This window comes from Coregonus lavaretus (assembly GCF_964263955.1).
Source record: "Coregonus lavaretus genome assembly, chromosome: 6".
Lineage (NCBI taxonomy): Eukaryota > Metazoa > Chordata > Actinopteri > Salmoniformes > Salmonidae > Coregonus > Coregonus lavaretus.
The window spans coordinates 39120782-39136294 of NC_139993.1; the positions used below are offsets into that span (position 1 = coordinate 39120782).

The window sequence follows — 15513 nt, forward strand, 5'->3', positions numbered from 1 at the left end:
CTAAAACCGTAATCCAAATAAGAATTTGAGCATAATATATTCTGTTTGTCCAATAGACTCAGTGGTGGATCATTAAGGAATTAGGCTAGAGAGGTTTCATTATGTGCATTGACAATGCTAGCGGGTGCCTTTCAGTACTAAGAGCAGTATTCGGTCTTGAGATCTGTGCACTTATCTCGATTGTTCACAAAAGTTTCAGATTGGCGTCAATTAATGATTGACGCGAAAGTCCGAGTTGTGAACACTGAATCACTAAGAATGTTCTGGTGCTATGAGTGCTGACCTGGTGATGAGCACGGCAGTGTCATGGTGAGCAATGCCGTTGTCTGGGATGGCGTTCCCATTGCCATTCCGGTTCTGGATGGATTTCTGCCACTTACAGAAGCTGTCCAGGGACTTCCCTGCATGGTGGTTGATCTCTAGAGTCGGCTGACAGAGACAGAATACAAACTGAAATCAACATATTAAGGAACAGAGTACAGTGAAATAATCAAATGACTGTATAAATCACTTTTAGGTTTTCATAGATCTGCCACCACCGACAATCATTTAGAAGCCAACGGGAGTAATGAGACAGACATTCCCTGTGTGGTCCAATAATTCCTTTTCCCTACATAAACAGAATTTATCAGTATAACCATAGCTGTGGAATGAGCCTCTGCCAAGGGGCTATTGAACTGGACTGATAAGGACAGGAGCGTCTACTGCTTTGCTCTCCCTCTGCCATTAGCCACCCTGGCAGGGGTGAGGGAATACTCTCCTAGCTACAGCTGGGTAAGGCTGGTAACACAGGAATGCACATGGTGGTGACATAACTAGTAATTGTCACATCCCACAATCCATCTCTGGGCTCAGTGGGCTGGCTGGCCTGTTTTGTTTTCCAGGGGCAGTTTTCAGCTGGAACCAGCAGAATCTCTGCTCTGGGAGACTACTTTTGGTCTGAGCCCAACCACAACAGACTAAAACGGCAAGAATAATACTAATACTACTGCTAATGATCATAACATTTATTTATTTGTCAGATGACATACGCCCGGGGCAAATTTCAGGAGCTTATTTTCAGCTGTCTGGTATGAATCATACAGGTTGCTAACCCTTTACACTCGTGGAAATGGTCTATATGGATAGGGCCAAACTGAAATGTTTCTTACAGAAGAAGTATAAAAATCATATGCATGACAATGGTAGCAATTGAAAGAACACTTTGGAGATGATGGTGAAATTATCAGACCAAAAGCTGAGGACACAACAGTTAACCTGACACAAGACTGAATCCAAACATTACACTGTTGATTTGATGTGCATTTTACATTTACTGTACTTTTCACAGCATTTGTCAATTACGAAATCTGAAAATACTCTGGATACATTCAGTAACATAATAAGAATATTTATATACATTTTGTAGTAGGTAAAAAAAAGACTACAAGGGTTTGAGTGAGGTCTCAATGGTGTCTCCAAGTGGACACACCTCTCCAAACTGTGCACAGCTCCTAAGTAATTTCATTGCATTTTTATGGCTCAAGGAAAGAGCCTTCCACTTTAAGGTGCATTTTTTAACTCTCCTAGCTTTACTATTGAGAAACTGAAGCAAGCACACTTATAGTTTTTTGTTTGGAACACATACCTGCATTCCCACCATCACACAATTACTGTTGTTGTTTACACAATCCAAAAATGTTCATTACACTTTAAAATCGCAGTATGGGTCAGGTGGGCATCATTTGAAAGCGTATTATATTGCTAACATGGTTATCTAAGTAATAGAATACGATCTTACAGTGCTAGGCTTTCAAAAGGCACTTCAGACATAGAGTGGTTTAGAATGGAGACAGGAGTGCATTCATGTGCGTGTTCCGCCTCAAATTTTCTTCACAATACGACAAACATAGGCTCATTCTGTTCAGGACGACCCCGGGTATAACGCATGTCATCCTTGTAACTGTGGATCAAACATAGCGATCGTAAACATTGATACTGTAAATGACATGAGTTTTCAAATATGGAAATGTGAAGTGCACATTTGGACTCATGGGTGTGTGGTTTGCTTGTATGACATCAAAGCTGTATTTATTACAATCCTCAAAGTCTCATCTTTCAGAACACATCGACTCCTCTCGATTTACAGCATTTCCCTCACTCAGACAACAACAAAATGTGCAAAAAGTAGCCCAATTAGTGGAAGGGATGGGGGAATCTTCTTGTTGCGCACGGTGCTCAAGTTTATAACGGCTGTCAGTGAAAACCCATACAGCGCTGTGAAGTGGAGAAACTCTGATGTCATGTATAGCATGGTACTGTACAGCCACTGCGTTCCAATTAAGGCGCTTATCAATGACAAAATCTATAAATTTCAACCCGGGCGTATACAGGATGACAGGAGCTGTGAGTGAAAAAGGGTTATTACACTGCCACAGTACCTTCACTGCAAACCCACTAGTCCCCTTATAATACCCTCTGAAGCTTATAATGTCCACATTACACCAGAGAGTGTAACCCTGTCCTGGCACTCAGTCTGACCGCATGCCGTTAATAGCACAGTGCCATGGCCTGGTGGATTGGACAGGGACCAAGAACATGACGTGACATTCATGTCAATCACCAGGCAGCAGGTGGACAGAACACTAGGCCACAGTGATGCCTGCCTTCATATTTAGCTTTTTATTTTGATATGCACTTTTCTAGGGCACTAATGTACGTCATAGCAATGGCCCGAGAGGTCACCAGCAACAACAAGTGCAGTCATGGCTGGGCCGCCTGGCAGGTCGCTCTCTCTCTACCACCGCAAACGGCTCCACTTACAAGACAGTCTCCGCTGGGAGCATAGGAGGAAGAACACTTAAGCCAATAATTGGACACAAACAAGGAGCTCATAGATGCTGGCCTGGAAACTAGGCTGGACTGGACTAGGAGTGAGATGCAGAGGAGGCAGGGTGGATGGATGTAGACTCCATTGAGTCCATTGAAAGGCAGAGATTTTTCCAGAATGGGTCTAGAAGAGAATACCTGGTCCTCCATGAGCAGGATGAGGCGGGTCACCACGATGTTCACTGCGTTCCCCAGGCTAGAATCCTGGAACAGTTTGGCAACCTGACCTCCAGGGAAACAAGAAAAGACCAGTCTTAAAAAGAGCTGACACATCATTCATCACTACCACTTACAACCTAGAAACGTGTGTAATTTGGGTTACTTTACAGTACACTCCTGTAGTTTAGTTTCTTCTGTTTGGGCTTTTGTGACAGGATGGATGCAACCTGGTGTGGAACTGTAAAATGAGGCCAACCATTCATTAAATACATTCCAGACATGAGTGTGTGCTTAGCCATCTGATCAACAGGGTGTGAAGTGATATCCTGTGAAAGAATACTACTACACTATCTGTAGGAGATGACAGAAGAACCATTCAATACAGTAACAACAATCCTAGACTCAATCCTAAACACAGACAAAGTGGATAGGACAATAGGAGATTATGGGGCTTTTTCAAGTATTTTCAGAGTTTTCCACCCTGCCAGTTGTAGTGATCTGACTCGATGTGAAACTTACAATATTCATGACAGCCAGGACGTACTGTTCGATGTCCCGGCGGCCGTGGTACCCCACCATCATCTTGTCGGCCACCACCAGTGTTTCTACGTAGCGCTCTCTGCTCACAGACCTCTTCAGGGGCAGCTGGCCTCGGCCAATGGGGTTGGGAGGGGTCTTCAGAGTCCTCTGCCACCAGGACATGCCTTTACCTGGCTTCTCATCTGAAGAACAGTCACAAAGAGCGGTTAATGGCACTGAGAGAGGAGAGGGTACACTACCTGATAAGAGCCACTCCACAACATTTTGACTGATGAGAAGAGTGGCATTAATGTACATGTATTAAAACAAGGTTATTATGTCCTGTAAACTGAGACTGCTTGTACAGCAGATATCATAAACAACTGTTTGCTGATCCAATCGTAACCTGTGAAACATGAGCGTTTAAAGGGGCATGTTGTACCCAGTACCCAGACAGCTCTACCTACCGATGACCCCACAGGACTGGTCCATGTACTGGTGGCGAAGAGATGACCTCTTGTAAACCACATGGGGGCGGCTCTCCCCCCTCGTGAGGTTTTCGGCCGGGGTCAGAGGCTCGATGATGTACTCCTCACCCCCCGCCACGATCACCCCCTGCTGGAAAAGTCAGGGAAGCAGAGGTGAGCCAGGGGCCCTCTGAAGGCTGGTGGTGACGGGACAAGAACTGACATGTACAGAAGTCCCAATCTCTGCTGCCTGTCAGTATCTCTGCTGCCTGTCAGTATCTCGGCTGCCTGACAGGCCCATTACAGTAGCATTACTGGAGGTCTCCGTCTGTCTACAGCCAGTCTCTAATATCTCACCTCCCCTCAGTGGATACAGTACAGTACATAACTATCCCTGGCCTGGAATGATAATCATATCAGTCTCTCATCAGCCTGGGCCTAAACAAATACAGGCCCTCACCTCTCTCCCAGACTTTTCTGTAGGTCAGATACATAGGGAGAGTGATCCTATCTGTCTTTCCACAGAGAGGAGACAGAGACACTAACACTTCCCCTGATTAGATATCTTGACTGCAGCCTCTGAGGTCAAAGTGAGTGTTTCCCCCCTGGCCCTCTCTAGTCGCTACAATAGCAGCGCACTTTCAGAGTGTACCTAATCCTCTAATGTGTTTAGTGATGCTCTCGTGGACACACAGCGGATTCCCTGCTGAATTAAGTTATGCTAGTCTGACCACAAGTAATTATGTGTGGGACTTATTAACACTTTGTGAGCAGATTTAATCCTTGGTTGTATTTACCCCTGTTATTTTGGGCCCAATTATTTATTAGCTGTAAAGGTATCACAATAATAGATGGATAAGGAGAATGCTTTCATGTGTCAATTTCATTGGAATTGTGTCATTTGACTGATTTCATTATTTCAAAAGGGTCTGCCGTAGGCGGAGGTGCTAGCTGGCTACTGAATGGTCTGGACGTCCAGCTGTGAACATGCCTTAGTGACGTTATGAGTTGTGACCAGCAGGGGAAGTCTGGTGATAACAATGGGCTTTGGTAATCCCTTGTTTACACAGGTGCATTACTGCTCCAGAATAGCATGTGGTCCAGACAGGTGCCCTGGTCTAGTCCAGGATCCAGGGTCAGAGCTATCCTAGTACACAGAATCATAATGTTACACTGAGAGGGAGAGGATTCCACTGGAGCTCCATTAGCCCTGGGTCCCTTGAGGCCAAGGACAACAAATTCTTACCAGGCCATTACAGTTGCTGAGAGCCACCTTGCTAGAGTGGGGCTGATCTTGCAGGTGGCCTACATAGAGACACTGAAGGGCGTAAGGGTGGCTCCAGGCCAGACGTCCCCTCCTCCAGTACTCCACACGGAACTGACGGGACAGCAGGCCCCCCTGCAGGGTCAGGTTGAGAAGAAAGTTGGTTGTGGGGGTAGAGAGCTGGTAGTACAGCTGGGACAGGTCCTGTTGCTGGTCCTCAGCACTGCGGCGGCTCCGCCGATGGTGGTTGGGGCTGTCTGCACCCCCATCGTCTGTGTCCAGGGTCTCGCCCTGCGGCCCCACGCGAACCGGGATGGCAATCTCATACTGGCCCAGGCTGGACAGGAACGTAGCTGGAGAGAGACAGAGAGAGGAGACAGAGCACAAACACTGACATTACAAATAAACTTTGGTTGAATATACAGTATGTGCATTATCATCATGGCTTTAAAGCTCATGAGGACAGGCCAGAGTCAGTAGTGACTAGTGGGATTCTTGAGGACTTCTCAGTCCACGCTATCCCTCCCAAGGCTGTCTCCATGGCAACCCTGAAATCCTATACTTCCTGTCTCTGGCTGCGGGCCCGGAGATTTATTGTCCAAACATGGCGCTCCAAACACTGCACTAACAGGGGAAAGGTCAACAGAAATGAGCCCAGTTTTCATCAAGGCCTTTTGCCTTGTTTTGTGGAGAAACAGCCCTCCCCACAGAGTAAACAGGCAGGGATTAGTGTCTGTACCGTGAGTCCAGACCCAGCCTCTGTTTATGTGGCCAGGCCAGCTTAAATAAACAGCAAGCACCATTACAGCCCCCCAGCCCCCTCCCAACTCCATTTCACATCCTTCAGCACATTCTGCAACAGTCAGTTATAGGAGCTTTGAATTCCTCTCCTACAACATTTCAGACAATTGATCCACATAAAAAGTCGTATTTTCATGGTATTTTCACAGGGGCAAAAGTATCTGGCACAGGAAAGCCTCATGGAGGACTGGAGGTGACTCGGAGGCCAGCGGTCAGATAAAGTAGACCATTCAAATATTTGGAAGGACTTAATGAGGCCTAGTTTAAAAAGTGTACTCTACCCCTACTCTCCCCTCCTCCCTCTCTCCATCCCTCTGTGGTTCCACAGCTATACAGCTGCTCCTCGTGCCCTGCCTGCTCTGTGCAATGGCTCTCTCTCTCTCTGCAGCGCAGCAGTAATCTGTCCAGCAACCTGATAAGCCTGTCTAATTAATGAGTGAGGCAGCTAGTGGGCTGACTTGGCTCTACCACTGCTTTCATAAGGCTACCATTCTGCAGCCAGCCCCCTCCCAATGCACTGTGCCCAGATGTGCAGGGTACTTCAAAGGGGAAATATGGCTGGTACAATGGAAAATAGGGGAGTGAAGTTGGCTAAACACAGTATAAGCGTACAGTAGGTCCTAGTCTGGTCTGAAGGGTCGCGTGGCGTCTGATCCTCTCCCAGGTCACCTACAACTGATGGAAAGCACCACAGGGTGAACCATTTCTCTAATCACCAGGAAGAGGAGGAAACTATCATTACTCACCAATAAACCCAACCGGTAACAGAGAGAGACACATAAAAGAATAAAGGTCTGCAGAGCGCTCACCTTCTGTAAAATAAACTGTCATTAAGCACTACCTAGGGTTCGCTTTATTTTAGCTTTTAGAAGAAAGGAACCTTTAATTAGCCTCTTTAAAAAAAAGAGGGAAATGAGAACAGTGGCCCTTTTTACTGAAGCATTCCCAGAGAGGGACTTCTCTCTCTCTCATCCATGCCTGGCTGAAAAAGTCAATCTCTGCCTCCGTCACCATAGGGCCCTGTCAGCAGTTCCTCTGCTCATAACTCTGCTCTCAGCTCTGGCTGCCTGTCTTTCTCGCTCCCTGTCTCCCTGTCTCCCTTCCTGTTTCCATGTCTGTCTTAATGTCTGTCTCCATATCTGTGTATCTGTCTGTCACCCTGTCTGTCTGTCTGTCTGTCTGCCTGTGTCTGTCCCCCCTCTATGTCTCCCTCTCTGTCGCCGTGTCTGTCTCCCGCCGTGTCTGTCTCCCACCATGTCTCCCTGTCTGTCTGTCGGCCTGTCTGTCTGTCGGCCTGTCTGTCTGTCTATATGTCTGTCGGTCACGCCTCTGCCTGGGACAGTTGACTGGCTGAGTTATGAGACTGCGGTGCGGAGCCTCAGTCTCAGTCCGAGGGAAAGGTTATATATACACTCCATGCAATGGTTTAATAACACTGAACTAAATGACTTAATGCCACTACCTCATTATTCGCTTATTTCAAAGAAATATTTTTTCAGAAAAAGCCCAACTCTCCAACTACGCCATGTCTGCATATTTGTCCTCTCCTTCTTTTAAATAAACACAAAGACAAGCCAAATATACTCTGCAGCTTGTCATGAAGTGCTGCAGCAAATACAAGCAGATTTCATGCCCCCCATTTTCTCATTCTCTGTTTTCATTGAAGGTTTTAATCTAGAATGACTTAAAGAGGTTACCATTCTCAGTTAGATAACAACTAACGCTTGACCAGGAGTCAATATCCATTGTAGGAGACGTGACTAGCATGGAGGAATCTAACAGTGGTGCTGAAATGTATAACACCAGACGTACTGTACTAAACAGCCTGTCCTGATTGAATTTCACAGCATTAACAAATTAAGCATTAACCTACTTGTTGCATTTTCCAGTGAATATTTGTGACAAATGATAACTCATAATATGATAATATAATAATATAATATGCCATTTAGCAGACGCTTTTATCCAAAGCGACTTACAGTCATGCGTGCATACATTTTTGTGTATGGGTGGTCCCGGGGATCGAACCCACTACCCTGGCGTTACAAGCGCCGTGCTCTACCAGCTGAGCTACAGAGGACCACTCATAAACTCATAAAATTGATTACCGTCCATCAATGGAGCTGGTTTCAGTTTTGGGTTAGAAAGGTGTCCTTCTAGAGCATTGTTTAAACAGAGGAGATTAATGAATGGGCCTGTAGTGGTTTTCAAGGAAGTAGTGTGGCAGACTATTGGAAACAGATGACTTACAGGGTGCAGAGGTTAAGCATAAGAAATACACAATCAGTGCCTTGTTCTGTCATGGACACTCTGGGTATTTATGTCCGAGCCTAAAGGGGATTGGCCTGGCTGAGGAGAGGTGAGGGGGGCGCGTGGCTCTCCGTCTCTGGAGTTGATTTGTGAGAGCAGGGTTCAGGTTCAGCAGGGCCTCTGCCCTGGAGTGTTGCTCAGCTCAGAGTAGGCCCTCCACATTGTATGGAAGAGTTAATTGAACTGGTCCTTTACCTCTGTTGGACTTAGGTGACTGGAAATGTTGAACCACTTTTACAGTTCAGGAGAGGGAATAATACCAATTCCCCAATGAATATGACAGCAATAACAATATAATCAAACTGTGTATTCATGACAAACATTGACACAGTTAAACATTTCCATTTATGTCAAACAAAAGAGAAGAAATTAGTCGGCCCGATCTCTGCTCACCGTGTGACTGGGTGAACTTTTCAGCAGTCTGACTTTCTGCGACCTCGGTGGCAACCATGACGATGATGACAACAATGCAGGCCAAGTTCCTCCATACCGTTTCCATGGTTACTACAGCAAGCTTCAGTGCGGTCCCCAGGCCTCTGTCCCAACATGTCTTCTGCCCTCTGATGCCCCTCGCTCACCAGTGGGACGCAGCGCACTCACGGGCCATAGCAGCAGGATAGACCTCTAGAGACCAGACTGGAGAGCTCTGGACACACAGCCTCTCTGCTTCTCTCTCTGGTAGGACCACAGTCAGAGGAAGATTCTGATGGAGAGACTGTCTCTGAGTACAGCAGCAGCAACAGCGGAGTCTATAATGTACTGTGGCCTCCCTGTGGAAGAGAAACAGGTTAGTGTGAGGGGAGATTGGGGGAGGGAGAGAGAGAGAGAGCATGAGATCCCCCTGACCCAAATGGTCCCCATCTGACAACACAAATATATCTAGTCTGTAGTCAGTGCCTCACGAACAGCCTACTCCCCCTGCGTATTCAGCTGATCAATCATTCCCCGTCACAGGAAAACACTGGCTGACAATCTGATGACCAGGGTAAGCAAGTCTCGACCTGGGGGCCCTGTGTCTCTTTTAGTCGTCTGCTCACCGGAAAGAGAAAGGAAGGCATTGATCTTTTAAAACGCTGTGCTTAGGCTGAGAGGAGCTGGAAGTGGGTGTTATGTCAGTGGCTGTGGGGGACAATTACCCAATTTGAGACAAGCAGCGGGTTACTTCCACACTCACTGTGGGCCTCATGTGGCCTGGCCACATCACAGGGAAGAGGCAGACACACACAGCGAGAATAGGCCATTAGCCATAGATCAGGCTTTTTTGGGAGATCAAAAATTACCTTTAAAAAAGCAACATTGGTTATTATTACATCACAACGCTGAAGATGTCCCATCCCCCATCACACTTTGAAGTGTACAGAGGAGTTAAAATCCTGGATGAGGAGGAGTCCTATTTACAGTAACATTGTGACTTTTGTTCCTAAGCCTTTTTGGCAATGTCATTGAGAGGTCCAAACCCAATCTTTGATAACCTTCCCTCGAGCCACACTGCCTACCCTGCCTCTATCATTCTCTGAGTATGTCTGGGCAGAGAACAGAGAAGAAGCCACACTGGCCCAGATGGCTGGCGGCAAACCAACTGCAGGCAAAGGTAACCGGAAGCAGATGGGAAACGATTTGGCGACGAGAGTGAGGGAACAAGTTGCCTCCTGACAAAACAAATATGAAAAAGGGAGTACAAAGCTCAAGGGGCTGAAAGAGAGACGGGAGAGAGCTGGGATAGCCATGCTTAAATACTAAGTGTGTGTGTGTAGAGAGACAGTGAGAGAGAGGGAGTGAGAGAAACAAGAATCTTTGCGCCTTCTGAAAAAATGTAAGCTTTCTCTGTGCCTGGATTAAGGTTCACCTCTCTCTGACTGCTTTCAGAGGAAATATTTTTGTTTTGGAATGTTCTGAGTTCTGTAGACCATTGTACACATCCAGTTCCAGAGACCGCCTGGCCTGAAGCTTTGCCATGTTGTATCTTCCTACTCCATACATTAATTAATCTAGCTAATGAATAATGATCCATTTGTTCAAGCACAAGTGAGACAAACTATTTCTCTCTGACCCGGCCCATCTGAAAATGAGCAGCTGAAGCTTTTCACACTAATAGTCTGCTCATAATCAGATAATGCTGACTACCATACAATCTACAGACGTAGCTGACAGAGAGAGGTGACTGGGATAGATGGAGGCTTAATGTGCCTCTGGTTTCCCTGGGTCCCAGTACAGCAGAGCAGCGGTTCACGGTACAGTACCGTACGGAATGGGGTCCTAAAACAGTGAGGCGGCTTTGTGTTCCCACTTCCCTTAAATGTGGAGCAACTGTAAACCCCTCTCCATCTCCACAGCCCTCCCTCCCTCCAGGCTTTTTTCAGTCATTTCCTGCTTGGCCAAACTCTCCTTTATTTTCATTACTTGTTGTTGGAGTCTCATTTTATTGTGGGGTTATTAGACTTGCAGCAAGATATCAAATGTTTTCATTAAAACTATTTCTCATCTTGTTTATTTAAACAAAGCCCACATAATCGGACCCCCTATCATTGCCTTTGTGATTTTAAACAAGGCTGCTTAAAAGCTTTACTGACTGTCTTCAAGTTCTCTCTACACTCACTAAACCATTGCTCAATTAAGAAACATGACAAAAATCTGGTCATTTGTGAATTTATACAATTTGTTGAAAGTGATTTTGTCATATGTCTTTGCGGGTCTTTTCGGAAAAATATATTGTTGTGTTTGTCATTCGACCAATACAACCATAATGCTGTAAGTACTGTTAGCATTTTATAATATATATATAATATATTCCATTTAGCAGACACTTTTATCATTTCCTTAGATGAGTACCTCTGACCAATTTGAATGCCTGATTGTGGCAATGGCGAGTTCAAGAATTGGAATGGGCTGTATACAGCACAATTACAATGTGGTCAGAGTGCTTTTTAAAAGCAAGACATGGAGGTATTTGTGGACAACAGTAGAAGAGACATTAGACAGGGGATTGTAAATTGCAATTTCAGGGTGGGCCAAAGTCATAATGTAGTCTGGACCGTAAGCTTTTCAACATATTGGAGAAGGCAGTGAAAAGTACGTTTTTGCAGACTATGTATAGTGACCCTGCCAGGAACTGTACAGACAGGCAGAATAGGCCACACTAATCAAACCCATATGACTTGCTCAATGTAAAGGCTCACTCTAAGAAACGCTGCTCAGTCCCCTGCTCAGCTCCTAACACCACCCTCAGTGTGCTCCTCTGAAGAAACCACTAGGATTGTCTACTCTTCCTGTCACTCCTCTCTGATATTAGACTTACTCTTTTGATGTCTCATTTGTCATTTCAGTCCTATTCGAGTAGGGGAGTGTGGCCTCTTTACTATAATGTAAACACATCAACACTAAGGGAAAGCTGGGAGCTCATGCAGCACATGGCCTAGATACTTGTATCGCCCTGACAGCAGTCACTCCCTCAGAAGTGGCGTAGAAAAGCAAGCTCCATTTACATGACTCCCCCACGTTAAGCCTTGCACAACAAACAACAGATGAAGTGATAAAAATAATATGGAGAATAAAGGAAGGGATCTCAGTCTAAACACTGTCTTTGGTGGAGAGGCATTCCTCTTTCAGTTTCTCCCAAATAAACAATCTGGAGATGAAAAGTGGGAACATAAACAACTAGGCTTGTCAGACAGCCAAGGATGCGCACTCTGAAAATGAGCCCTAGTCGAAGACAATATTTTGTGAGAGCTGGCTTGGGCTCACTGAGTCAGTCAGCAACTCTAGAGAGTGTACAGAAGAACATAATATAATATATAATAATATGCCATTTAGCAGACGCTTTTATCCAAAGCGACTTACAGTCAGGTGTGCATACATTTTTACGTATGAGGCAGTTTAAGTCTTTAGTTTCATATTTCTCATACTACACACCCAGACAACGACAGACCACAGACTTGTCCATTCGCCTCAGTCCGTTGAGAGACCTCACATGCTGATCAAACACTGCCCAGCCCTACATTTACATCATCATTTAGCAGACGCTCTTATCCAGAGCGACTTACAAATCATGGTGAAACTATTGGATATGAAGGGCATTCACAATATAAACAAAACATCAATCATTTTAGTGACAGATTCTTACCATAAGTTTTTAGAACTAACCCAGCAATACCAACATTTGAGTTTTGTTACAAAAGAGATCACTAGCCTAATCAGCAACAGGTCACTTCTGTGTCAGTGTCATACATTTGTTGGTTGAGGAAGAGGTGGGTACTGATCTGCAAGGGGAAAGTTACATGATGGACTAATAATAATAATAATAATAATAATAATAATAATAATATGCCATTTAGCAGACGCTTTTATCCAAAGCGACTTACAGTCATGCGTGCATACATTTTTACGTATGGGTGGTCCCGGGGATCGAACCCACTACCTTGGCGTTACAAGCGCCGTGCTCTACCAGCTGAGCTACAGAGTAACTGCCAAAATAAAGAAAACACCAACATAAAGTGTCTTAATAGAGCGTTGGGCCACCACGAACCAGAACAGCTTCAATGCACCTTGGCATAGATTCTACAAGTCTCTGGAACTCTATTGGAGGGATGCGACACCATTCTTCCCTGAGAAATTCCATCATTGGTGTTTTGTTGATGGTGGTGGAAAACACTGTCTCAGGCGCCGATCCAGAATCTCCTATAAGTGTTAAATTGGGTTGATATCTGGTGACTGAAATGGACATGGCATTTGGTTTACATCGTTTTCATGCTCATCAAACCATTCAGTGACCACTCGTGCCCTATGGGGGCATAGCCATGGTAGCCAAAATAATGGCCTGCCCAGCATTTTTAATACATGATGGGATGTTAATTGCTTAATTAACTCAGGAATCACACCTGTGTGGAAGCACCTACTTTCAATACACTTTGTATCCCTCATTTACTCAAGTGTTGTCATTATTTTGGCAGTTAGGCCTACCTGTTACATCACTGTGTTCACTGTGCAATGCAACTCCTTCAAGGTACTTGATTTGAGTTTTTAGTTCAAATATTAGTTTGAGGTGTGTGTGTGACAGAGAGAGAGAGAGAGAGAGAGAGAGAGAGAGAGAGAGATAGAGAGAGTGATAGATACACATCACCCAAGCACACAAATATTCTTCAAACACTGAGAGTGCAGTAGTTTGCTGATGTCCTGAAGAATCCCCTTCTGCCTATTCATTGCCCAACTCTTGCTGGAGCATTGTTCGCTCCCCACCCGGCAGAAACCCTCAGAACTTGACACTAACTGCTGCTGCTGCCTGGAATCAGCCAAGCGTGGTCCCTCACCGCCCACCTGGGTTCAGCTTTACAAATAACGGGTCCCCATTTCACTTAACTGAATCTAACAAATGGGGAAAAGTGTCCGGATCCTTGACAGTTTCTTCATTATAACCTCAATGCAATTAAACAAGGAAATACCCCCCAACAATGTTGTTAATTCAAAAGATTCTACTTTACTGAGAAATCAACACCATCACAAAATGTCATGGTCTGACTCTACCTGATAATTCCATGCACATTTTCACGAGTTGTGCAAAATTACTTTAAATAGCTGGAAAATCGATATGGAAGACTTCTAAAGAAGTCGTCAACCATTTTTACGGAATCGACTATGCTCTCACAATATAGACAAAAGTGCACACTAGGTTTACGAAATATGAGCATAAAATAAGTTTCAAATGAGGGTCCAGTACCTTTTCCTTCTCCCTGTCCAAGTTCACTATGGTTGCCTCTCAGGGTTTCCGGTGTCTTTCTCCTGTTTTCCTTCAAGACGTGTCAGTTACCTTGAGAAGTTATGTTTGTATTGAGCTGATGATCGTACAGTGAGTGGAGCTCTCTTGCTCCCAGGGTCCCACTGCCACAGATACGCTGTGAATGCCTGCACGCTCGCTCTCACTGCTGCGTACTAGACCAGGAAGTAAAAATGGTAATGACAGCGTCTGAACACTACGCACAGAGGAGCTACACCAAAGATTTTTGCCTATACTGTGCTTCAGAAAACGAAGGGCCCCAAGAAGGGGATGTTTTTAAACACAACTATAACCACACTTCTGCAACAGCATATATATACATTCATTTTGTTCTTATTGGTCAACTACGTTTACAATATACTATTTCGATGAAAAGGTTTAGGCAAGAAATGCGACTTCCCTAATAGTAATAGCCTAATAACGCAGTTTACAGCTGGCTCTTAGATGGGACTCTAATCAAAATAAACGTTCTATAACAGCGACCATGTTATTTTTTGGGAAGCCCAATTGATTCAGAGTTGAAAAAGTTTGTAAAAACTAAATAGTATTTCAAAGATGCATCGCTAGTATATGTGTGGAGTGTGTCTGAAAGTGGGCGTTGCGAAATAAGTGGGTGTATGGAAGTCGAAACAGCTAATTGAACAGATTGGTTGCCACTCAAGACCGTTTTAGAAGCGACTGCTTGCTGCTTCCTTGTAACGTTTTACCTACCCTAACGAACCCTTTTCCTAACCTTAACCACATTGTCCTAACCTGCTAGGTTAGTTCTCCTAACCTGCCATGTCAATTATCTTAACCGGCTACGCTAACCTGCTAAGTTTGTCCTAACCTGCCCCTTAATTCTCCTAACCTGCCACGTTAATTATCCTAACCTGACACATTAATTCTCCTAACCTGCCACGTTAATTATCCTATCCTCCGGAGGCACGCAGAGGCCAAATTGAGCTCTGTACCGCATCGCTGTGCGCCTTCCAAATGTTTTAACAATGTTGAGGGCTCCGTATAGCTCCGCATTGACATGATTGTTTGACGGTAGGTGGGGGCGGGAGGTCCTGTATAAACACAAACTCACTTCCTTGATAACTTCCTTCACAACAGCTCTGCTCAACAGCTCTGCACTGCTCAGCGATGAGAAATAATTATGAATGCCCTGACTTCTGCAGAGGCCGTATCACCGTAAATGCTGCACGGCCAATGCAGATAACGAAACGGTACTCCCTAAAAACACGCCTCTTCGATACAGCTACGACTTTTCGTAGCAGGTTAGGAGTATGGTTAGGGTTAGCGAAAATGCTCTCCTAACCTGCTAGGAAAAGTCACTTGTATCGCAGTGGTGTGTTTTTAGGGGGTTCTGATGT

General features: G+C 45.1%; 1 protein-coding gene across 1 annotated transcript in view; it reads right to left on the reverse strand.

Moving 5' to 3' along the window:
- Positions 1 to 9052, reverse strand: part of adamts10 (ADAM metallopeptidase with thrombospondin type 1 motif, 10) — a 30177-nt gene extending 21125 nt beyond the window's left edge. Inside the window, exons 1-6 of the mRNA XM_084164584.1 lie at positions 8782 to 9052; positions 5260 to 5630; positions 4014 to 4164; positions 3547 to 3749; positions 3007 to 3090; positions 284 to 429 (exon numbers count right to left, since the gene is read on the reverse strand). Of these exons, the coding sequence (XP_084020710.1) occupies positions 284 to 429; positions 3007 to 3090; positions 3547 to 3749; positions 4014 to 4164; positions 5260 to 5630; positions 8782 to 8887 (1061 nt within the window). The 5' untranslated portion in view covers positions 8888 to 9052. The remainder of the gene's footprint in view (positions 1 to 283; positions 430 to 3006; positions 3091 to 3546; positions 3750 to 4013; positions 4165 to 5259; positions 5631 to 8781) is intronic.
- Positions 9053 to 15513: the final 6461 nt, after the last annotated feature.